The sequence below is a fragment of the Euprymna scolopes genome, chromosome 34 (genome assembly GCF_053919585.1).
Source record: "Euprymna scolopes isolate OS-2025 chromosome 34, ASM5391958v1, whole genome shotgun sequence".
In the NCBI taxonomy this organism is placed as follows: domain Eukaryota; kingdom Metazoa; phylum Mollusca; class Cephalopoda; order Sepiida; family Sepiolidae; genus Euprymna; species Euprymna scolopes.
The window spans coordinates 76,456,316-76,482,439 of NC_136515.1; the positions used below are offsets into that span (position 1 = coordinate 76,456,316).

Consider the following 26,124-nt stretch of genomic DNA (forward strand, 5'->3'; position numbering starts at 1 on the left):
TAGGTTATCGCCCTTTAACGAAAATTCAAAGTTGATGTAATAAAATTAAAAAAAAAAAAAGGTGATTGCAACTTCTCTCCCAATTTTCAGATTTTGTAATCATGCCCAAATCCCTTTATTTTCTTTAAAAAATTGATAAGGGCTTTTTCTTCTGATGAGTTAAGGGTGAAATAAATTCATTGATTGATATAATAATTAAATGAATGATTTTGCGCTACGAAACAGGTGCTGTCAAGAATTGTGCATGTCAACTTACTTTAAGGAATAAATGGTAAGGTGGTCGACATCTTGTCATATGTGGTGAGTTTGTTGTGTAGAAGCTCCGACTGTTGTTTGGGCGATCAGGTTTCGATCCTGGCTTGAGGTAGTCGCTGGTCTAGCTGCACTGATGAGCTGTGAAACAGCAAAACAGTACTGTATGTGGATGACTATATATATATATATAAAATATTTCCATGATACTTGATTATTTTAAGAGTACCATGTTGAATCGAATTTCTGTAATATATGTATGTGCATAGGTATATAGATACATGTAAATATTCGTAGATGTGTATACATATATATGATGATTGCTGCATCTTTCCAGATGATCGCCGTCACATTGAGTTCTCCCAATTTTGTCGTCCATGCCATCTCAGATGACTCTGCACTCCCGCCGCAGATTTGCACATCTTGAAGCCGGGCTGAAAAAATCATATCCATAGTTCCTCTGCCAGACCTAAAGCCACTTTGTGACTCTGGAATAGCATTAGGACAAACATCCTCCAGTAACCTGTTTAATAGAAGTCGTGCGAGAACTTTCCCAGCAGCTTCCAAAAGCATAATCCCATGGTAGTGGTCACAAACATTCTTCTGTCCCTTTCCCTTAAACAGGGTCACCAAGACACCATCAATCCAATCCTGTGGAACGGGAGCACCTTTCCAGATTTCCTCAACAAAACCAAGAATAGCATTAGCAATAGTCACACCTCCAATCCTAAGTTCCACCGAAACACCATCCAAACCAGGTGCCTTGCCACTGCTGATTTGTGCGATAGCCAACTGCACCTCAACCAGATTAGGCAATATTCTGAATATGATATCACATTGTGGTAGGCTATCAATTGCATCAGCATCTCCTGCTGAGGGATTGTGAAACGCATCAGTAAAGTGCTCTTGCCATCTTTTCAAGATATTTTCTGGATCCTTAATGACAACAAAACCATCTTTCGACATCAGGGCAGATATTGAAGAGGTAGGAGGACCAAATACTTGGTGCAGGAGTCCATAAAATTCCTTTGAATTTTTTGTGCCAAACGCCTTTTGGATCTGTTCTGTTATATTCATACACCATTGGTTTTTCATTTTTCTTAGCTCACGTTGAAATGTGGCTTTGACCTCTTTGTACTGTTGCAAATTAGTTGTATGATCAGAATGATCTTCACGAAGTAAAGATTCATAAATTGTCTGTTTATTCATCAGCAACTGATTAATTTCAAGATTGTTGTCGTCAAACCAGTCCTTGCTCTTATCCCTCTTGAAACCAAGAACTTCAGCACCAGGAGAATAAACCTGAGTCTTAAATTTCACCAATGTACCATCAAATGCAAGATTCCGCCATACTCTTTTGAACTTCAGGCAACTTTAACTTGGCGACATCAATACGACTAGGCACCTTAACACCATTGTGACAAACTTTCTTACGGATTCGTAAATTAAACTTTCCTCTCACCAACTTGTGATCGGTGTCACATTCAGCACTGCGCAGGACACCAACAGTATATGCATCTCGAAGGTCGCGTTTTCGAGTTATGATGAAGTCAATTAGGTGACCATGCTTTGAACGTGGATGTATCCAAGTAGCTTTGTGCTTCAGTTTACGGCGAAAAAAAGTGTTACAGATAGCAAGATTAAATTCTGAACACATCTCTAGTAGCTTAAGGCCATTAGCATTCATGCTACCGATACTATAGCGGCCAACAGGACTCCAGGTCTCATAGTCTTTCCCGACACTAGCATTGAAATCACCAAGAATAACAAGTTTTTCATTAATTGATGTAGATGCAACAACAGAGCGCAGACTCATAGAAACGCAAGATGTCATCTTCATTCACTTGAAGGGTTGGTGCATAGACCGAAAGAATAGTGATGAATCTGTTATGTTAGAGAGGAACACAAAGTTTCATGATGCGATCACAGATACTGGAAGGAAATTCCATAGTATCAAGCAAGGATGTTTTAATCGCAAAACCGACTCCACCATTTCTACGGATACCCTCCGGTTTACCAATCCAGAAGAGAGTGTAGCCTGATGATACCTCTGTCATTTGATCTTCTCCTGAGTGACGGATCTCTGACAGACCAGCAATATCTATATCAAGTCTCCGTAGCTCTGCAGTGACGAGCGCTGTCCTGCGCTCTGGAGGTTGGATGACACTTTATCAAGAAGAGTGCGTACATTCCAACAGCATAAATTGAATTTTACTCCTTTTTGGAGATACATTTTTGTTTTCTTCCTGCTTACATGAACCACCGTTAGCTGCAGGAAACTAAACAGTGATAGTATGACAGACAATTTTTATCACTTTCTCAAGACATTGGGTGAAGAGTGCTCTCCCTCAAAAACCTTATCCCACAAAGCAGTGGGGATTCAGTTTTCTGACGCTGAACACTCGCCATTCACCAGAGCCCCATTAGCGTGGCAGAACTCATGACGTGCACGTGGCGATGATTAGATCAAGAGAAGCTATGTATGACGCTAGAGCATTTGTGTGCTTTTAACACATGCCCACACCAATATATATATATATATATATATATATATATACATACTAGCAGGGCGCCCAGTCATAAAATATGCATAAATATTATATTTTAATTCATACAGAAACTAAGACAGGTGCATGCGAGTATTATGCTTTTTTTTTCTAAATGATTTACTTGTAAGAAAAAGATACTCGAGCTAGAATCGAAACCAAAACTTAAAGACAGTGAGAAGTATGATAACCATTAGGCTAACTTGACATGATCTTTAAAAGTTGTTTTGAAACCTACTCAGTCTTAACATAAGGAATCTGTCATGTGAACGATTCATGCATGTGAATTCATGAAACAGTTTACAAACAGATAAAAATCTGATCCCCCACCCCCACCCCCTCAGTGCCAATTTTTTCAATTTATATTCTTTAGCAGCCCTTTTTCTTTCTTTTTTTTTTGATGAAAACTGATTAAAAAGTTTTCCACATGTCTGAATATCCTACATACCAATTTTTAAGTCTGTAGATCAAACATTCGTTAGGTATATAGGTTGAATATTGTCCTCACACATATTCTCATTTATATATATTTATATTCAGACAGATATTGTTAATAGCATGATGTGTTTTTATATATATATATATATATTCAGACAGATATTGTTAATAGCATGATGTGTTTATATATTTATTTATATATATATATATATATATATATATTCAGACAGATATTGTTATAGCATGGAGTGTTTTTGCTTGATGATTCTTTTTTGTAATTTTTCTATTTTTTGAATGGTCATTCTTGGGTCTCTGTCAAATTTGTATAGGAAAGTTCCATAGTAGTTTTTATCCATCTGTTTTGTTTTTTTTGTTTGTTTTTTGTTTGTTTGTTTTTTTTTTTGTTTTTTTTTTTTGCAAGTACTTTCAGCGTATTTTCTTCAGTCCTCTTCAGGTAGTTTTTGATTATTGTTTCTTTCAAAATCTGGATGGTCTTATATGCTTCAGTTCAAATTACATTTAAATCACTTGAAATAGTGAAGCGTCTTGTGTGTGAAAACATATTTTAATGTTAAGAATGTGGCTAAAATAAATGTACAATGGTTTAAGTGATTTACAAAATGGTATGGAATTTAGTTTTTCCTTTTCTTTTTTTATTTATAAATTTAAATTACAACATATATATAAATTACAATGGAAAAATGCGAGCATAAAAGGTAGTATGATTAAGCTTAAACATGGAAAAGTAAATAACTAGTTGTTAAAACTGGAAAAGGAAAGGACAAGATATTTTAGTAAAAATGTAATAAATTTATAACTTAAAATATTGCAGCATTAAGAATTGATTATACAGGGTGACCCCAAAAAGCGGGCCCCAACTCTAATTAGGCCCGGTTTCTTGGTGTTTTGTATGAATGAAATCAAACTTTGGTCATAACTAGTTTATTATAATTCAAAACATCACATAAAACACTGGGGTCTTTGGCCTTTTTTTCTCCGTTCTATAGCATATGTTCTAGATGGCCTCCATTTAGCTTCTTTTTTTTTGGGGGGGGGGGGCACCGGGGGGGGGGCACCCTGTATGTTATAAATTGAATTTTTTTTTTTTAAATTCTTAATGCTGCAATATTTTAAATTATAAATTTATATTTTTTACTAGAATATCTTGCCCTTTTCTTTTCCAGTTTTAATAAGTAGTCCTTTACTTTTCCATGTTGAAGCTTAACCATATTACTTTTCATGCTTGCATTTTTCTATTGTAATCCATGATTTTTCCAGGCTTTTAGTAAATTCACTTGTTCTTTGTTTAATTTCAGTCTTATTTTATTTTGATCCCATAAACATAACATACACATATGTAATAAGTAAATAGTAAGTATGGCACTCGTCTGCTTTCAATAAAATCCTCCCAATTATCTCCCTTTCATTCTTCTCTCTGTTTCACTTCTCTTTTCATGAGAGTGGTGAATTGGTAGCAACAGTAGTCGCTGAAGCGACGTGGTTGCTATGGAAACCAGTCATAAAAAAACGTCGTTCACCTCCTTATGTTTTTTTTACGCTTTTGAACACCAGTAAATTCATCTTAACTTTTGTTTTACTGAACGAAAATTGAAAATCTTTTTTTTTTTCACAATATAGATGAGAAGGTGATCTATAATCTGTAATAATTGTTTGAAATTTGGTCGGAAAATGAGTGAGCCGTGAAACTTTAAAGCAGTTCTAAACAACCAAAACTGCTACTTAACCATATATTCAAACACGGTAGTATTTGAATGATATACATATGTAACTATATGTGCATCGATATACATATATTGGATCGTTACATACTCAGGCATTTTAAAATGTTATTAATGTTTTCAAAATTTACAATGTTAATTTTTGGCTGCTTAGCTCTTATATACAGTGCTTACAGTATTTTTAGTCTTTTTATGTTTGGATCCATATGAATGATTGTCGTGTTTTTAACTAGGATTTTTCTAAATTGGGAATGTGGGCAGCCATGTTGTTTTAGGTGTTGGCAAATCATTGGCTTTAGTTTTTTTGTTTTGCACAAAGTTATTTTGGCACAAGTTCATTTTAGCTAACCGGAAGTATTTTTTTTTTTTCAGAAGATATATATTAGGCAAAAAAGGAGACAATCCAAAATTTAATGATTTTTAAACTTTTAGGACTTATTTTATTGAAGAAATTTACCTTTTTATAAAATAAAATTCATAATTAAACTTTTTAAAATTGATTTTTAAATATTTATTTTAAAATATTGAATGTTAGATTTTATTAAATTTTAAAAATCATAATTTGAAATATTGTTGCTCTTATAGTAAATCAATTCAAACTATTTGGGATCATGCCTAAAAAGAGAGTTGATCAGCAAAATGTTTGTTCACAGTACATTTAAACTTCTGCAGCTTAGTACAGTTAGAGAAGCTGAAAACAGGGAAGGAATTCCAAAGTCTAGCAGTCCGAGAGAAGAAACTAAACTATTAGAGCAGAAGGCTTTCCAATGTTTATTCGAGCGTGGAATTTTGCTGCTTTTCAGGTTAGTTGAGAATATGTATGTTGGGGGGGGAGGGGGGCACAAGTGCTATGCGTTCATCAGAACACAATCCATTAAAGTACTTGTAAAACAGACACAGGGATGCAACATAGTGGTGATGGGACAGAAGTTGGAGCTTGGCTGATAGTGCGGAAACTATTTGATTTGAGACTTTTTTTTTTTATTGACCCTTTCTAAGATTGCAAGACAAGTGGTAAATGCACCAGCTCAGATGTGGAAACAATACTCCATGCATGGATGAATCGTCGTTTTGTAGAGATATAGGATGCTCTCAGGTGAGAGTTATTTCCTAGCATGATAGAGGGAGCCCACCTTCTTTGCAGCAGCCTTGGCAATGTCCTCAATGTATTTGTTCCAGTTCATGTTGCCTGTGAATGTTAAGCTGAAGAGTTTGGAAGATGGGCTCTCAGGTAGTGTTGTCGTGATACTTAGTAATTAAGGTTTTATGTAATTGTTAAAAGAAAGAAGTTTAGTCTAAGTAGCATTAAATTTTATCATCTGCTTGCAGCCTTGTTCCACCAGACTGAGGGTCATTTTCTAGTTTTTGCCATTGCCTTTGTGTATGTGTACATTCACTTTTACTGTCATGTTTATTATAGAGTATAGTGTCATCAGCAAATATACCCATCTGAGATACAATTTTATCAGGGAGGTTATTTATGAATATCAGAAATAATAAAGTTCCAAGGATCGACCTTTCAGGCACACTTTCATTAATATCATGTTGTTTAGATGTACAGTCAATGTGGATAACCTGGATCTTTTTTCTTGTTTAGGAAGGATTTAATTATGTTGAGTATTCGTCCAGAAATACCATAGGATTTTAAGTTTTGCGACATTATGTTGAACAAAGATGGCAGCAGTAAAAAAATTGGCAAAGAATCAATGCAGTCATGATTTCGAGTGTTAAGTACTTCTTAGTAACAAAGATGGCGGCGAAGAATCTATGCAGTCACGATTCAGTCGTTTCGAGACAGAGGTCAACGACAAACTGATTGAATCCAAAATTCAACATTTTTTATAATAACATTTGAAGCTTCTGATTGGTTGATTGTTATAAGTGTTGTTATAAAAACGATCGTCGAAATCATTGGAGTCATACCCTCATTAGGAATCAAAAACATTTTCACAATCTGGGAGACGAGTCTGGAACGTCACTTTCTGTGTTAGGGAATGAGCTATTGAGGAGCTCTGTGTGCTGCTACAGGCTGCATCTGTATAACCAGAAGCCAAGCCAACGACTGTGATGGACATAAAAATCTCCAAATACATGTACCTGCCCGTATCTAAGACAAGTGTTGCATCTATGTTGTTAGACATGGCCGATTAAGGTACGGTTCTGATTTGCAGAAGAACAATAGAGAAAGTATAACTATCTAAAATATTTTTACTAACCTCGCCCCTCCTCCGCCACACACACACACACGCAAATTTATTTTTTTCTGGATTGCCTTTGAATTGATATTTTCTTTACCTTTCATCTATCTAAGAACACTCCCAGACACATAAAGTATATTTCCTTGATTTTTTTTTTTTTTTTTTTTTTTTTTCTAATTTTAAATCAGCCCAGCTGTTTCGGTGTCCATAGGGAACAAATTAGCGCTATGATAAAAATGATGAATCCACCAAAGCATTATTCACAAATCAAAGGTTTAAAAGTAAAAGTAAGTTTCCAATATAGCCACCAACATTTTCTAGGAAGTGTTAATCATTTGTAACTCCATGCAAGCCATGAAATGAAAAGACTTTGTTGCTTCATACTAATGTCATCAATCCGATTCAATAATCAGCTTGAAAATGACAAAGAAGTAGATGACATTCAAAAAAGGGTACAAAAGGGAACATTTGAATAAAAAGGTACACGCAAGCAGGAAATGGAGAAATTAAAAAAGAAAAAAGAGACGAGTTATTGTGTTGCGTCTAGTGAGAATTAGGGCTAAAGCAGCAGAATATTCTTTTCCTTCTATGGACACTTGAGTATATGTCCGTTGATGTCAGGTTGCACAATTTTTAGTCAAATGGCCTTTTAGTACATTTGATTATGCAGTGTGTCAGATTTAACATTTTTTAACTGCAATCTCTAACATTCTTATAGGAATCTGTGACATATTTCCATTGTATGGATGCTTGGTGCGGACATAAACCCCATAAAAAAATTTTTTATTACATTTTCACCCCAAACAAGGCACATTGCCATTTTGTTGTAGAGGGCTACTATCAGGGACATAAGTATCAGGGGTACTGTGTAGGGAGTTGGGCAGCAAGATGTCCGTTCACGTTACACTTGAATTTTTGCATGTCAATACAGTTGGGGAAGCAGGGACCCGGAAGGGAATTCCAAAGTCTAGCTGTTCTGGGGAAGAAAGGAGTAGAAGGCTTTCTTACATCTAGGGATGTCTACCGTGAAGGGGTGGGATTTAGCTGTTTGTTGGGGGTATTTATGTCGAGGGGGCACAAGTGCTTGCAGTTCGACAGAGCATTCACTGTTAAAGTACTTGTAGAACAGGCAGAGGGATGCAACATTTCGTCGATGGAACAGAGGCTGAAGTTTAGATGACAGTTTAGGACCTATCAGATTGGCAACTCTCTTTTGAACCTAGTCTAGGAGTGAGAGACTAGTGGCAGATGCACCAGCCCAAATATGACAACAATACTCCATACATGGGTGAATGGTGGCCTTATAGAGGTATAGGATACTTTTGAGCGTTAGTAGCTTTCTAGCACAGTAGAAGAACCCACCTTCTTCGCAGCGACTACCCTTGGATTCTAGCCAGAAGATGCCATATTAGTGTGTAATATAATGGCCTTTCCTTTACGTGGTTGTAAAAATCATTCTTCATTCCTTTTTATTTCTGCTCTGTTCTAACAACTCTGCCAACTTTTCCACGTATCTCAAGAAGGTAGGTTTTAGTTTTGTGTACGGCCCAAAAGCGACATCATTTATTTTTATTTAATTTTTCTTTCTTTTTTTTTTTTACATTGCATCTTTGTACTACAAGCATTAAATTAGTATATATCTATACACTAATTTAATGTTCGTGGCATGTTATCACTTTCTATCCTTATTTTTAATAAATAGGATCTCCCGATCGAATAATTTGTAACCTGAAAACCGTGACACGCATACGCATGTATGTTAAAGGTACTACGGTATGAATATATAGATTTCTCACTAAAAAGGTTCATTTAGTGACTGTTAAACCTCTATAAATATCAAATAGCAACTAAGGGCAATAATCCAAGTATTCTTAATAAATGTGTAACAGGGCATTTGTTAACATTTGAAAGTATTGCACGCACACACAAGCTGAAAAGTAAATGTTAAAAAAATGTTTAGCTTAATTTTATAATAAAACTTAATATCTTTTATCCAATTAAATATATATTTAATTTTTTCGTCCTTGTCTAGAATTTCCCCATATCAAAAAAACAAAAATAAAGATTTGTATGATGTACATACCTATGGCAAAAAGAAAATATCATACACCAAAAATCGCGTAAATTGATCAAGTAGTTTTATTTTTTAAATAAGGAAATCAAATTTTATGGGTAAACTACTAAAGGCGATCTCTAAACACCATCTTAAAAACAGACTTGAGGAAGAAAGGGGATAACTCCAAATAATTAAAAACTTGTGAGCTTTTAAAAAACCATTCTTAACATGGGAGGGGTAGAAAAACGCAAATTCGATTAAAAATGATATTCCTCAACTACTTGATCAATTTATATGATTATTAATCATGTAAACTGATTTTCGGAATATGATATTTTCTTTTCATCATAGTTGCACAAATCATGCAGATTATTCTTTATTTTTATTTATTTATTTTTTTTTTATATGGAGGGTGAGGATTCTGGACAAGGATCAATTTTTCTTCCATCTTGATATTTTCATGATGTTAAAATTGTTTTGGCCTCGTATACCGAAGGATTTGTTTTAATTTTTTTTATTTCTCAATTTGTTCATTTCATTATGTCTTTGCTGACTGTCGCTGTTCAGGAAATATTTTCGGCAAGTTTTCTTCACGGTTCTCCAGAAAATGCACAGATCCCAACCCAAACTACACTCTCCTTCCTGTTTGAAAAAAAACGCCCTTCCACACGTTTTGTTTGTAAACATAGATTAGAAATTGGTCGTTTTATTGACTAGATGTAGATTTAGCACATGTAGATATGGACATAGATTTTTACTTATTCGTATGGATGAAATTTTATATATTGGGGTGTTACTCATTTAGCCTTCACAGTGGGGAAAACATGATGTGAAAAGCTGGTGCTCTAGAGGAAGAGCTCTGCCTTACAAAAAGAATTCCTTTGTAGTGCCATCGGCTTTTCCCCAGTAGGAGCACCTCAGACGATTAGCAATAAACTAATTTCTTTTTTTTAATTCATTTTTTTTTTGACATCCTGGAATTGATTTGGAAAAAAAGGATAGATAGATTTTGACATGTCTGGATCGGCTGAGTGGTCATTGGGATGGCTGGGTGGACGTTGTCATACCAGGATAGGATGAGTGAATGTGGGCATGCGATGACCGAATGGCTAGGCATGAACGTGCTGATGACTGGCTGAGTAGGTGTGGACATGCAGTCAGTGGATGGATAAACAAACTTTGGCATGTAGAAAGCGATAAACAATGATTGATTCTATTTAGATAGAAGAAAATATATTCTCATTCATAAAAGGAAACAATACAATGTTTACACTTAAAAAAAAAATAAATAAATAATGAACACGATCAAACGTACAATGTGATAACACAAGGTGCCCTCAATAAGTTTCCAGACTTTTTGCGTATGGGTACTTTTATTGATGATACACACATGAAACTCCAGTCCCTCTTCAAAGTAATCTTCTCCAGCTGCAATGCACTTGTAGTACCATTCCAACAACTTCTGGAAGACCCCATGGAAGTCCTCTTGTCTCATAATGATAGCCTCTGAGGTTTTCCTCATGTCATGGGGAGCAAGGTCTGGATGATAGGGAAGGTGAAGAACTTTCTTGATGCCCATTTTGGTCACGACAACATCTTTCTTTCTGACCTTCTCTGAGCATCCTAGGGACAAACTTTACGCAAATCTTCCACATGTACAGTTCCTTGCGAATAATTGTGTACAGTTGTCACACTGCCATCAAACTATGTGCTTATTGTCTCTATAGACACACAAGTCTTTATTCATGAAATTCTTTATTTGGCCAATCAACTCTGGTGTTTTGACTTTATCATCCCTCACAGATTCCCTGCCTTCCTTGAATCTTTTATGCCACTCAAAAACTGATGCTCAATTCATGCAAGATGATCTAAAAGCAGTCTGAAGCATTCAATACGTTTCTGTGCCATTTTTTCTGAGTTTAAAACAGAATTTTATTGCATACAATTCTTTTAAAGTGTCTTCATGTCCAGATTGCATTTTTTAAATTCACCAGCTGAGATAACCAGGTTTTAGTTGGGTGCATTCCAATTCCTACTGTAGCTGTTTATTTGAACTTGAAATAAAAATAAAACAATAAAAATTGGTCTCAGGTGTATAGCAATAACATACTGAATTTTCAAGAGTCTCCGACAATTTTGAATGTCTGTAAAAAAAAAAAAAAAAAAAAAAAAAAAAGTCTGGAAACTTATTGAAGGGCATCTCATATCCTTCGGTCAAACGAAATAATCAAACACAAATATATAGATTGATAAAAATTTATTATGTGTAACCAATTTTTCTTTCGGTCACTAAACTGAAGCAATGCCAGGTCGGGAAAAGTGTGGTTTGAATTAGTACAGACTTTTCTTCACCATAAACTATAACCTATCACAAAGATAGCTTTTCAGGGGGTATCCATTGTCTCTTACTTATATAGAATTATCTTTGTCTATATATAAAGATACGTGTGTGTGTATGCGTTCATATATCTATATGTAAAAGATTCACTCCTACACTAATTAATCGATCATTATGAATTTTGGAACATGGTGGCCATGCATAAGGAGTCATAATGTGGGCTATATTTAGTTTTATTCCAAACTAGTAGGGGTGTAAAAAAGAAAAAAAAAGAAAAGAAGTCAAATCAAAATGGGCAAAGTAATAACCCTATTTAAATATGATGAAATAAAACAAACAAAAAAACGATGTTTAACTTCTTTAAAAAATCGGAAAAACAAAAAAAAAAAAAGTTTTGGGTGGGTAAGTAGGATCGAACCTTAAGCCTTGAGGCAAGGGTGGAAAAAAAAAAGCAAGTGTGAAAAAAACCTCACACGTTACTGCTAGGCCAGCAAGAGAGAGTAACTGAAAAGTGTTTCAATTTAAGGATTAAAAACAATTGCAAGGTGCATGGATTTTATGAGGTCAAGTATTGCGCCATAGACTGAATGAAATCCTGCACTTCATTTTTTACTGCGATGCAGTTTTTTTGGGTTTGTTTACCCAACTTTGGCTGCGAGGTGGTTTTTCTGGTTTGGTTCAAAATGATACTAATCTCATGAAAATCTGTCGGCTCTGTTGAAAGTTTTAGGTAGACATACATACATACATACATACATACATTTAAACAGACGAGTGAGATTTATCCATAATATAAAGAGCAAAAATCTGTTTAAATGTATGTATGTATGCCTAAAACTTTCCACAGAGGTGACGGATTTTCACGAAATCAGTATCGTTTGGAAGCTCAACCCTTCAGATGACAAATATCAAAAAATTGTCTAATAACATTAATTCCTTCACCCTCAACTGGGCACTTTTCTACAGGGAGTGGTAGCAAAAAATCATTCTTTCATGACAATTTAGCCAAACATGCATACTCCAAAAATGTTCTTTAATAAGTTTGAATAAAAAAAAAAAACGACCTAACTTTGCTCACGCAATCATAGACCAGTTGTTATAGTGGCAGCGTCGTTATCTTAAGATTGCACTTTTGAGCCTAAATATCAGATATATATTTTTTTTTAAAGGTTTAATATTTAAACGGTTATTTATGCCATTTTTTACGTTCATTTTTTTTTTATTATTCCATCACAATTTGCTGTTTTTTTTGTTTTTGTTTTTTTGTTTTGTTTTTTTTTTCTAAGAAGTTTTAATATTTAAGCAGGGTTATTTATACCATTTCTTTTTCGTTTGCTTATTCTTTTTTTTTGCATCACGTTCGCTATTTTTTTTTTTGTTTTTGTTTTTCTGATTTAAAAAAAGTTATAATATTTAAACAGGGTTATTACGTTCGCTTATTCTTTATTTTCCATTTTGTTTTGATTTGCCCGCCCCCCCCCACACACACACATCTCACCACACCTGGGCAACGCTGGGTACCCCCACTATTATAAAAGAAGAAGAAGAGTGAAAGGGGGAGTGAAGCTTTTTGTGAAAATTCCGACACCTCCAATTGTTGTGAAATATCAACAATAAATATTTGACTCTAATTAATAAATATTGCCTTGTAATATTAGGTTGGGAACTAAATTCTTGCTGTTTTTTTTTAATCTACATTTTTTAAAAGTAAAATAATTATGTAATCCGATTAGTGTTGCGACGATTAATCTGAATCAGGAATCAAAAGTATGAGAACTTTTGAGATATCGGAATCAGAAAAAATTGTGCTTATTTTCCGATTCCAAAACTGATTCTTTTTCTTGTTTCATTTTTGTTTTTGCTTAAGACTTAATTTTTTCCGTTGCTGATATTAATGATAAAATGAGCAATATTTATTGATTGTAAACTACCAGTAAAGTTTAAATCTTTAGCTTTGCACCCCCCCCGCCCCCACCAGAATTCGTGGCAAGGTTTTCATCGTCATTACTGGCATGGACCTTTGTTCTGGAATTCAATGCTGTGTGTAATAAGCAATCAAATCATATCTTTTTTTTTTTATGAGAATAAAATTATTTCATTTAAGCATTAAAAAGACATTTTAAGAACTCGAGAGTTGAGCTAATTAAAATATGTCTGCCGCAGATAGTATCGCACTTCTGACTGAATTACCTGTTTCTCTTGCGATGACGAAAACAAGAAAGAGAAGGCAGAGATGCATACTTATTAATGAGAAACAAATCAATATTTGTGATTACTGAGTCTGCATGTCAATTAAACTTAATTTGATCTCTCAATATCAATAGTCGACCTTGATTTTATAAACAACTGTCAACTTCAGTCTAGATAAAACTGAGTTTCTGACGTGCTCTGGAATCACTATGTTTGTAACACAATTTAAATTATGCGTACAGAAAGGTAAGCTTTTAAACATGGAAAGCTTGACGGTGCTGAAGATTTCCTGTTTGCAAAAATGCAACTGAAGGTCTAAAATTTAATTGGTCAAAACGTGAATATGACACAGATTCCCAGTTTGAAAAAAAAAATGCACCTGAACATGGTTATAACAACCAAAATGAGAATGGCTGTTCAAATAAAACATTTTTATTTTTTGTTATAATTTTTTGTGTGTGATAAATTTGATGCTTTTTAAATAAATGTTTTTAAAATTTTTATTTAAAAGCATCAAATTATTTTTTTTAATCATAATTTTTTTATGTTATTAATTTGATGCTTTTCGATAGATTTTAAAAAAAATTTTATTTAAAAGCATCAAATTATTTTTTTAATCATAATTTTTTATGTTATTAATTTAATACTTTTCGATAAATTTTTAAAAAAATTTTATTTAAAAGCATCAAATTATTTTTTTTAATCATAATTTTTTTATATTATTAATTTGATACTTTTCGATAAATTTAAAAAAAAATTTTATTTAAAAGCATCAAATTATTTTTTTAATCATAATTTTTTTATGTTATTAATTTGATACTTTTTGATAAATTTTTAAAAAATTTTATTTAAAAGCATCAAATTATTTTTTAATCATAATTTTTTTATGTTATTAATTTGATACTTTTCGATAAATTTTAAAACAATTTTATTTAAATGCATCAAATTATTTTTTTTAATCATAATTTTTTTATATTATTAATTTGATACTTTTCGATAAATTTTTAAAATAATTTTATTTAAAAGCATCAAATTATTTTTTTTAATCATAATTTTTTTATATTATTAATTTGATACTTTTCGATAAATTTTAAAAAAAATTTTATTTAAAAGCATCAAATTATTTTTTTAATCATAATTTTTTTATATTATTAATTTGATACTTTTCGATAAATTTTAAAAAAAATTTTATTTAAAAGCATCAAATTATTTTTTTAATCATTATTTTTTTATGTTATTAATTCGATACTTTTCGATAAATTTTAAAAAAATTTTATTTAAAAGCATCAAATTATTTTTTTTAATCATAATTTTTTTATGTTATTAATTAAATGCTTTTAAATAAAAAAAATTTTTTTTTTAATTTTATAACAGGTGATTTTTACTTTTAATTTTTCTTGTTTAATTAATCAGAGAAAGATTGATGCGGATCGCAATCGAAAACAAAGAATTAAAAGAATCCCAATCCGGAATGGCAGACGAACAGACAGAAATGCTGCGCAAAATGTTGGATGACAGCAACTCTAAAAGAACGGAATTGGAAGCCGATCTTCGGTTAGTAACAAAAATGATTCTAAATCCATTTTTCTTTTCTTTTTTTTTTGTGGTGGGGAGTTCCTACTAGGGATATGCCAACGGCATATTGTTTTCATTGTTTTGACTCTCAAGTATATATCCGACACAGACACAATCAACTGAGAACCACATTACTCTATATAAAAGCATATAAAATATCAATGGATACACAAGAGTCAAAACAAGGAAAAGAATATGCTGTTGTCCTAGCCCTAGTTATTACACTTAAAAATATAAAAAAACAGGACTTCGGAGTTAAACCAAATTTATTACTTCAAGCATCTGACTTTGTAACTAATTTTGTGAAGGAAGATTTCGTTATAAATAGAATTGTAACGCACATGCACATATTTCCTAATTTCTGTTTCATTTCGATTTTTTTTCTTTAAATGTTTTTCCAGAGTGATCAACCAAAAAAAACTAGAGCTGCAGGCTCAGCTTGATGAATTGCAGGCGTGCCAAACTTCCGCTGATGTGACCACGACGGAACTCGCGGAACTGAAGAAGTTGGGGGCCGAACAGAAGAGGTGTCTTCAGAGCATGGACTCCGAACTGACTGAGCGAAAGCAACAGATTGAAGAATTGGAACGGCAACGATCCGGTGATGCCGATCAGATCCATCGGTTGCAGGATCAGCTGAACAAGAAGGATGATGAGTTGAAGAAAATGGAAGAAACCTACAGACGTTATTTACAAAAAGCCAAAGCGGTAAGGAGGACAGGATAGATACTTTGCCTTTTATCTATTTTTTTTTTTTTTTTACGAAAATGGATTTTGTAGAAATTTATTTATAAAAGTTTGTTGTGATATATGTATTTGTATGATCTTGTTCAGGTGAATATTTATTCATCTTTTAGAAACGATTTGATCTAAACAGTCTTGTGTGTATGTATATATATATATATATATATATATATAGGAAATTTATTACTGTGAGTTCAGAATGAGTTTACAAATTGTTTCAGCTAGAGGAAAATCCCTCAAAGAGGAAAAATCCAACTAGCATCGTCAGAATTCATAGATGGACTCTTTGAGGATTTTCCTCTAGCTGAAACAATTTGTCAACTCATTCTGGACTCACAGTAATAAATTTCCTATATACTGCTCTGACTACACATTGAGCACTCTAGTCCGGTTTTTTCACCACTGGTAAATAAATATATATATATATATATATATATATATATATATATATATATGGCATACTATGAGCCATCATTTTATATCTATGCGTCAAAGATAGTGGTTGTCGCTAAGTTTGTATATTTGGGTAGCACATTAAGTATGTCCGGTGCCCTGGATGATGAGGTATCATTACAGATCAGTAGGGCAAGTGATGCCTTTGGAAAGTTGGACAAGTGTTTGTGGAGTTGGCACGGGATCTCGCTGCCAACAAAGATTAAGGTTTATGCCGCATGCATTCTCTCTGCTCTTCTCTATGCCTGTGAAACTTGGACAACATATAGGAAGCATTTGAGACATCTCTAGCGGTTTCACCAGATGTGCCTATGGCAAATCTTAGGTGTGGGCTGGCAAATGTATGTCAGTGATGTTGAGGTTCTTGAACGGACCCAATGTCTGAGCATTGAAGCTCTCATTATCAAACATATACTGAGATGGAGTGGTCATGAGTTGAGGATGTCAGACAGTCGACTTGCCAAACAACTCCTTTATGGCGAGCTCGCCGAGGGAAGACGTCTGGCTAAAAGACTAAAATGAGATACAAGGATTGTTTGAGGTCCACCTTGAAAAAATGTAAGATGGATGAGAGAACCTGGGAGCGTCTTGCTTTGGATCGTGAAGAGTGGAGAAGGACCTTGTGGGGAGGTGTGGACAAGTTTGAGGCTGATCGAACCCAGTATGAGCGACTGAAACGTGATATCCAGAAAGAGAAGGTGTAAGAAACAGTGGATGGGCTGGGGCGCAAAATTGGTCTGGAGTGTGAGGTGTGGGGGGGATTATGTCTGAACAGAGCTGGGTTGATAAGCCACCAGACTACTCATCAGCGCAGTGGGCCACAAAACAGTCTTATGTTGCCTGTGTCAACTGTGGACAGACGTGCAAAACAGCAGGTGGTTTAAAACGGCATTTGAATATACATAGAAGTTCCCATCAAGAACGTGCTGCTAGTGGCGCACATGTCTGCACAATGTGTGCCAAAGAATGCCAGAGTTTGACAGGGCTTAAAAGCCACTTTCATGCGGCCATCACTGATTTGTTTTCATGTTTCTGTACATATATTTTTTATATGTACTATATCAAGTAATGGCAATATTCGAAAACGAATTTGCTGCCATCATATATATATATGTCTGTGGAAATATACTTTATTTCCTTATAATATATACCAATCCTTATTTCTGATGAGTTAAGGGCAAAATAGATTCACTAATTGATATAATAATTAAGTGATTGATTTCGTGCTACAAAACAGACACTGTCATGTAAATGTCAACTGAATTAAAGGAATAAATTATAAGATGGTTAACATCATGAACTTTGGAATATAGACTTTTTTCATTCATTCACTTATATATAATATATATAATTTCACCAGCTAGACAACATTGCAAGAGCCAAGAAAGCCAACAAACTGTCTGATTGTAGAAATAATTATATAGTCTCTCACATTCTGAAGATTTTATATATATATATATATATACACACACACACACACAGCTGATGTCACAGTCCCAAATGATTTTGGCCTTAACAGAGCTGAACGGGAAAAGATAACAAAATATCAGGACCTAAAAAATGATCTAAAAACGACATGGTCTCTGAAAGAAATAAACATTATACCGGTTATGATAGGAGCAACTGGCTTAATAAAAAAAGAACCTTCAGAAATACTTAGAAGCAATCCCTGGAAGACCAAGCTGTAACGAGATACAAATAGCAGCCATAAAGGGAACAGCATCTATTCTTAAAAGAGCCCTCGGATATAAATCTAAATTATAACAGAATCAAGTGTTAGCTCCAAGAGGAGTTAGCTCCCTTGATATCTTTAAACTTACTGAAGTTAAATAAAAAATAAAATAAAATAAAATAAAAAAAACTGAGTATAGAAGTGAGTTACAAAGAGTTGTCTTGGAGGGTCGCAAGGTATGAGAGGCAAAGAACTTGAAACAGGCAGAGCTTAAGAGAAATCTGCATAAAGGGTCTGTGAAGGAATTAGATACTCATAAATCTGGCTGGAAGTGTAAAACATGCTGAATTTGTGAAGCACATGAAATCACACGAAAGATGCTGTTACGTACCCTTACCTCTACGAACTGATGAGACAACCTGCGTGGTATGTGGCTGAAAGTGCAAGTCAGCTGCTGGTCTGAAGAGGCATATGATTGTGCACAGGGACACTATGCCACAGAGTGGTCCAGTTAACTCAGTGCAGACACTAGACTTCATATATCATCTTTGCTTCAGGTCATGTAAGTTGACTACTGGTTTGAAGAGCCACCAACGTGGCCATGGGGGAAGGCTGATGGTAGGGATTTTGTTGGGCAGGACGACGATCATCTGAAAAGATGAAGCAATCATCATGTATGTATATATATATATATATATATATATATATATATATATATATATATATACACTAGCAAAAGTACCCGTCGTTGACTGGGTTCAAAAACAGCCTACAGAAAATGGACTCTGATTTATTTAAGTTAAAAAAATACTTATCAAAGTATTCTTATGTACATCTATATCAAAAACACTTGTAAACATTTTTTTTTTAATTTTAAAATTTTTTATTTCCATACTTTGTGGACCAGGTGCGAACGCAGACCCCACAATTTTAATGAACCACCATTCTGCCAGATCAAACATACTCATTCCTGTGTCTTGATACATCTTCTATCATTATATGTAATCAGTTTTTTAAAATAGTCAACCATATAGGAGCCTATTCATGACCAGACACACACACACACAGACATTCAGCTTTATATTATAGATATTTGTGTGTACATAGCGTAGCAGCTATAGAAGTGCCAAATGTCAGTTCGACAATTTAGTTTCGATCCCGGCTTCAGGCACTTGCTTTTTTAACTGCAATGAAGAGCTGTGATACAGCGAAACAGTTTTTCTGTGGATTACTATATGCTCCTCTTGCTCCTAGGTAGAGTTTTCGTAAAGAAATCAACCGCTATTAGTTCTTAACACAACCTTTCAGTCCATGTAGCTTTCGACCTTTTCTGTCATTCGTAGAACAGTTAGCGAACAGATAAAAATCCAATGACCTCCCACCCACACACATACCAATTTTTCAATTTTGACCCCTTAGCAGCCTGTTTCTCCGGATAGAAAACTGATAAAAGAAATTTTCACATGTCTGAATACCCTATATACCAAATTTCAAGTCTGTAGATCAAAAATCCGTTGAGTATATAGGTTGAGAAGTGAGCTCACACACGCATTCTCACTTTTATAGATATACATGCACAGTTACTGTCCACATATATTGTTTATATTCTCGGTTTAAAATGATTAGTAATTGTGTTGCTATATTCTATTATATAGAAATAAGCAAAAAAAAATAATTGTTTCAAAATTTATTGGTTTTAATTATAAAGTATTAAAATCATGTTTTTTTTTTGTTTTTTTCTTGGTTTTTATATTTATTGATAAATAAAACTAGAAAATGTGAATATGTTGGATTGGAATTTGCTGGAGTTTTACCAAGAATAGAAAAAAAAAAAAAAAAAAAAACTTATTTTATTTTAAATTCTTGGAAGTTACAAGGGTCGTTCCAAAAGTGAAGCCTCCTGTTTTTTTTGTTTTTTTTTTTTCAACTCAAAAAAAGTTGAAAAGCTACTAAAACGGGAATGGTACCATTAAAACGTGCTCCAATGTTTTGTGCTCCAATGTTTATTTTCCTACATAGTTACCACCATTCTCAGTGCCCTTTTGTTAGAAATTTAATGACACATCTCTGCTCCTGATGAACACCATGACAGGTGTTGCTTTCTTATCTGCAACAGAGAGATGAAACTTTCAGGTCATGAATGCATAAGTTCAGTCATTATAGCAATGCAATTTGCAATCCCCTCTGATCTATTTGAGTGGAATAAAAAAAATAGGAGGCATTACTTTTTGGAACACCCCTCGTATTATGATTTTCGTAGAAGATTCATTAAACTGATTAATTCCTGTATTGGTTTGGATATTTTTCATACAATTTCATTTTCAATTGAAATTTTGTTATTTTACAATAAGCAGTTAATGGAAAGAAAAAAATGCCTTATTTTTTGCAGTAGACGTTTAAAACTTTGGTTAAAGTGTAGCTTAATGAGATGGGAGGCTAGGGTTCAATCCACGGTTAATTCATACTAAAAACTCCAAAAATGATACCATGTATCCTTTTGTTAAACACTCTGCACGCTAAGGTGAGGATCAAGTGTGAGTGGAGCAATTCAGTGGAAACAGTTGCACTCCGACTTGCATCTTTAGGTTTTTGTCCAGAATCACCCCCTCCCTGTATTAAAAAAAAAAAATTTTTTAATCTGTATGATGTACATACTCATGACAAAACGAAAATATCATATTCTAAAAGTTATGTAAATCGATCAATTTTATGAGTAACAGAATAGCGGTTGTTATATCCGCCATTTTGAAACCATTTAAAAAAATGAAAGGGGAGATAACCCCACATAATTCAAAACTTGTGAGATTTATGTTGTAATACCTACGAATTTCCATTAATCTTTTAAAAATGATTTTCTTTATAAAAATAAAACTACTTTATAAATTTACGTAATTTTTGGAATATGATATTTTTGTTTTGTTGTCATGTGTTTGTGTATTATACAGATTTTTCTTTTCTTTTTTTTTTAATATAGCAAAGATTCTGGAAAATAACTCCTCTTTTATAAAAATCAATGAAAAAAAAGAAGCCTCGACAAATCAAAAGAATATATTAAAAACTTTTTTTTTTTTTTTTTTTTTTTTTTACAAGGGTGTCACCACTTATCAAGGCCCAGAGGCCACTCGAGGATAAGGGTTAATAGGTATGCATTAGTCATTGTGATTTTAGCATAGTAAACAGTGGGAATTTTGTAACTTGGATTACTTAGGGGGACGATTCAATTAGAACTTGTTCACATTGGACTTTTTCATTTTTTTTTTTTTTTTTTTTTTTTCATAGGTATCAACTCATTATCAAGGCCAAGAGGCCACTCAAGGATAAGGGTTAAAGACTGTACAGTAGAAATTGGACAATATAATAATCATTAGTAATGAAAATTTGTTAAATTTGATAACTTATATGGAACGGCTTATCAAGAACTTATTTACGTTAGACTTGAAGACAACCATATTGTAGTCAGCCGGAAAGCAGGAAAACGGAAGACAATTCCACAGGCGTGCAGTTCTAATAAAAAAGCTTTGTTCATGAAATCTACGTTTAGGTTTGGGCACAGATAAAGAGTGGGGGGAATTATTGATAGTGTTTACAGCTAGACGAGTGTTTCTTGTGAAAGTTTTGCGAGGGGGGACCATAGATTGAAGCTCAGTCGAACACTTTCCATGAAAATAACGATACATCAGAGACAAACTCGCAACATCTCTTCTGTGAGATAGAGGTTGCAAGGAAGAGAAAAGGACATCTCCTACGAGGCTACGAAGTCTATTTTGAACTCTATCAAGGCAGGACAAGTCCTTTCTAGCAGCTCCTGCCCAGATGTGGCAACAGTATTCCATCCTTGGACGTACCTGGCTCTTATATAGATTGAGAATTGCATCAGCAGCGAGATATCCACTGGATCGATAGAAAGATCCCACCATTTTTCCAGCGGCCTTGGCAACAGATTTGATGTACGTGTTCCATTTAAGATCAGGAGTAATGGTCAAGCCCAGAAGCTTGTCAAAACTTGAGGCCTCCTGAAGACGAGAGCCATTCATTTCAATTGATGACAAATGTGGATCAGAATGTTGATGATGTAAAGAGAGAAGCTTGGTTTTAGATGCATTAAAAGTAACCAGCCACTCCTTTCCCCATTGTACTACATGCTCAAGATCAGAGGAGAGAGAATTGGAGAGAACTTGGTCGTTTACTGTCTTAGATGTGCTACCATAAATGGTAGTGTCGTCAGCATAAATGTCTACAAATGATGTAAGGATGTGATTTGGAAGATCATTAATGTAGATCAGGAAAAGAGTTGGGCCCAGGATGGACCCCTGAGGGACACCGGCATTAATACTGTGGGCTTCTGATTTTTTCCCCTCAACTACTACTCTTATGAACCTATCAGAAAGAAATGATTTAATAATTGAGAAGACATTTCCAGCTATACCATAGCTAGAGATCTTATGAAGTAAACCTTTATGCCATACCCTATCAAAGGCCTTAGATATGTCAAGAGCAATTGCCCTAGAAAGATTGCCACCGTTGAGAGATTTGCTAATCCTATGAGATATAACTGTAAGCACATCTGCTGTAGATCTAGCAGAACGGAAACCATATTGAGTGTCACTAAGAAGGTTATTTTTGTTGAGATGGTTGATTACTTCTGTATTTAATACAGATTCCAGCAACTTACTCATGACGCATAGGAGACTTATTGGCCTGTACTGAGAGGGGGGTGAGCGATCACTTGAATTCTTAAATACAGGGCATACAGATGAAATTTTCCAGGGAGATGGGAAACTATTCTCCTTAAGACAACGTTTAAATAGTTTTGTAAGTATGGGCGCTAGTTCAGGTTGAAGTTTTTTGAGTACAATAATTGGAATACCGTCCGGGCCAGTTGCTTTACTGGAATCAAGGTTTTTGATTAGCTTGGCAACATCACGTACAGATATACGTATATCACATAGTGTGTTTTCAGATACAGGAGGAAATATTGGGGGTTGGTGGCGGCCTTGATCGCAAAAGGTAGAATTAGCTGCAAAGTTCTTGACAAAGAGTTTGGCTTTGTCTGATGCTGACGAGATTACCTCAGGTCCATTGATGATAGTTGGAATGGAGCGCACACTTCTGTTCAGAATTCTGTTTGCTATTTGCCAAAACTGGTGAGAACCAAGCCGCTGCTCAGCTACTTTGGACTTACAGATTGAGCATACAACCATCTTGCGCTCTTTATTACTTTCTTACAATGGTTGCTGGCAGTCCTGAAAGCGGCTTTAGTTTCCATACATCTATTACGTTGGAAACAGTGGAAAAAGTGATTTCTGTGCGCAATGGCAGCAGCACATTCTGGAGAGAACCATGGCTGGCTGTTAGGTTTTTGCTGAAACTTTTTCGAGGGTATGAAACGATCAATACCTACAATTAACCATTCCGTCAGGTCTAATACTATAGAGGACACATCCTTTTTAAATATGGAATGCAGAGGTAGATCAGTTATAAATGTACGAAAGCTATCCCAGTCAGCCTTAGTGTATCGATATACTGTACGATGGAGAGGTACGTCTGGGGACTTATTACATTCCATTTTAAATATTTCTTACATTTTCACTGGTTGAAGATCCAATTTTGAATTTTGCAAAAAAAGATTTCTTTTTGGCATTAAAAATTAACTTAACTTTTTTTATTTCATTTTTTTTTTTTTTTTTTTTACATAGGCATCACCACTTATCAAGGCCAAGAGGCCGCTCGAGGATCTTCTGTAAATTTTATCTTTATTTTATTTTTTTCTTGTTTAGATTTTCAAAACTTTGGATCTCAAACAGAATGCGGCATCTGGTCCTGAAATCCAAGCTCTCCGAAATCAATTGGACGAAAAACAAAAGCTTATCGATCATCTTGAGGTTTGAACATTTTTATCTATTTTGCCAACACAATGATTTCTTCATGAATTATTTGTACACTTAAAAATGAAAAAAAAAATGTACTTTTCTCTTTAATCCGAAATCTCTGAAGATTATCCTTTGCTATAATCTGCCGAGAGGCACAGACGTTGCACCTGTCAGCTTAAGCACTGTGCTACTCGACTGCACAATACTGTGCAGCGGCACGGATTCGTTCTGCTCATGCTGCAAAAGTTCAATGTTGAGCTCAACAAGTCATGTAGGATGATTGTCAGCAACCTGAAATCGACCAAGCTGCCATCTGTCGATAGGATGTCCGGAATCGCTCTATGCTCCGTAGATCCATCGAGAAGCAAAAGCTAGGACAGAATGTGACAAACAAAACAGCGACAATTGCCAGCCCCTATTTGGACACCAAGAGGTGCTGTAGCGGTTATAATCCCGCAAGAGCTTTGCCATTATCACAATCCTCTGATGAACAACACCAGCATCCTTCCACCTACATTGTTAAAATGAATGAATTAGGCAAGAACGAGGCTCTTTCAGGCACTGAAAGGAGACCTCATATGAGTGTTACCCAGGAAGAGTAGGTAACACTCAACAGCATGCTCAGTGTCCCTGTGGTGCCAACATGCAGACTATCACACACATCCTCCTAAGCGAGGTATCGTATGCTCTGATGTGGATCTGAAACATGCCTCGGACACTGCTGATGGATGATGAATCTTCTTTATCTATTACATAATTGTTATTTGTATTCAGTTTAGATGACTTTCGTCTGGTATTTTTTTTTTTTTTAAAAGAAATTCTCCTTTAACAATGGCATATTTAACCGTTCAAGTATAGCTGATTCACAGTTAATGTTGTCAGGCATTAAATATGTCTTGGCTTTGTTTTAGTTCTAAATCCTTTTCGGGGGATACTTTTTTTTTTTTTTTTACCCCCCTCCGTTTTTTTCCAATTTATTTTATTTTTTTCTCTTTCAACTTGTTCATATATTGCCCATTTTACTTTTTACCTCAAATGTAATTTAAACGTGGTCTGCATATCCTCCACAATTTTATTCCAAAAATTCACATCAATTTTAATTCCTGTCGTATATACTCTGAGAAATATATGTATCATGATAGTATAATTGTTGTTTCCCAGATGTAAATCTACTGAAATTCCTGTGTTTATCAAAAAGTGCTCAGTGACAATAAGCAGAGCATAAATAAAGTATGTTTATTTATACTAACATTATTGGCAACATATGTGCATACATATTTCTGCTGTGTCTCTTTCCAGAGAAACAGAATCATTGTGCCTCCCTTTTCTCAATATCAAACTCAAGAATACTTCTTTGTACAAAGTTTTATCAAATTGTAATAAAGGAAACTGCAAAGAGGCAATATATATGGAAAAAGGAGAAAATGTGTGTGTGTGTGTATATGTGTATATATATATATATATATATATATATATATATATATAAACAGTTAATAAAATATGTTGAAAAACACTTTGAAATGAGTTAAAAACATATTTAATCTGAAAAGGAAACACTAGATAAATGGATAGTCCTTAATCCGCAGAGTTTTGAAGAAATACTTTCCTTCTCATGAGAGGGTAAGAATTAGCAAAATTCTTTTAACTTTCTTAAAGTTTTACATTTGGGTTTTACCGTCACTGGATTTTTTTATCTTCAACCAGACTATCCATTCATGTGTAATCATCTATTTCTTCACCATATTCCCTCTGCTTCACTTTTTTTGTTTTCAAGTAAGATCTTTGACTTGTTGTTTCATCAAATTGCTAATTCCTACCCTCTGATGAGAAGGAAAGTATTTCTTCGAAACTCCGCGGATTAAGGACTATCCATTTATCTAGTGTTTCCTTTTCAGATTAAATATGTTTTTAACTCATTTCAAAGTGTTTTTCAACATATTTTATTAACTGTTTGCTCATATTATAAGCTCTATTTCCTATTTGGTTTTATCGAGCTTTTACATCTGGCTGAGATAATTTTATAAATATTAATTCTTTAATATTTATAATATAC

At 34.2% G+C, this 26,124-nt stretch overlaps 1 protein-coding gene across 2 annotated transcripts in view; it reads left to right on the plus strand.

The window, feature by feature from the left end:
- Positions 1–26,124, plus strand: part of LOC145259294 (protein Hook homolog 3-like) — a 184,972-nt gene that overhangs the window by 152,422 nt on the left and 6,426 nt on the right. For both annotated transcript variants that reach the window (XM_080117166.1, XM_080117167.1), the window contains 3 exons: positions 15,171–15,311; positions 15,734–16,040; positions 23,979–24,083. In XM_080117166.1, coding sequence (XP_079973292.1) covers positions 15,171–15,311; positions 15,734–16,040; positions 23,979–24,083 — 553 coding nt within the window. The remainder of the gene's footprint in view (positions 1–15,170; positions 15,312–15,733; positions 16,041–23,978; positions 24,084–26,124) is intronic.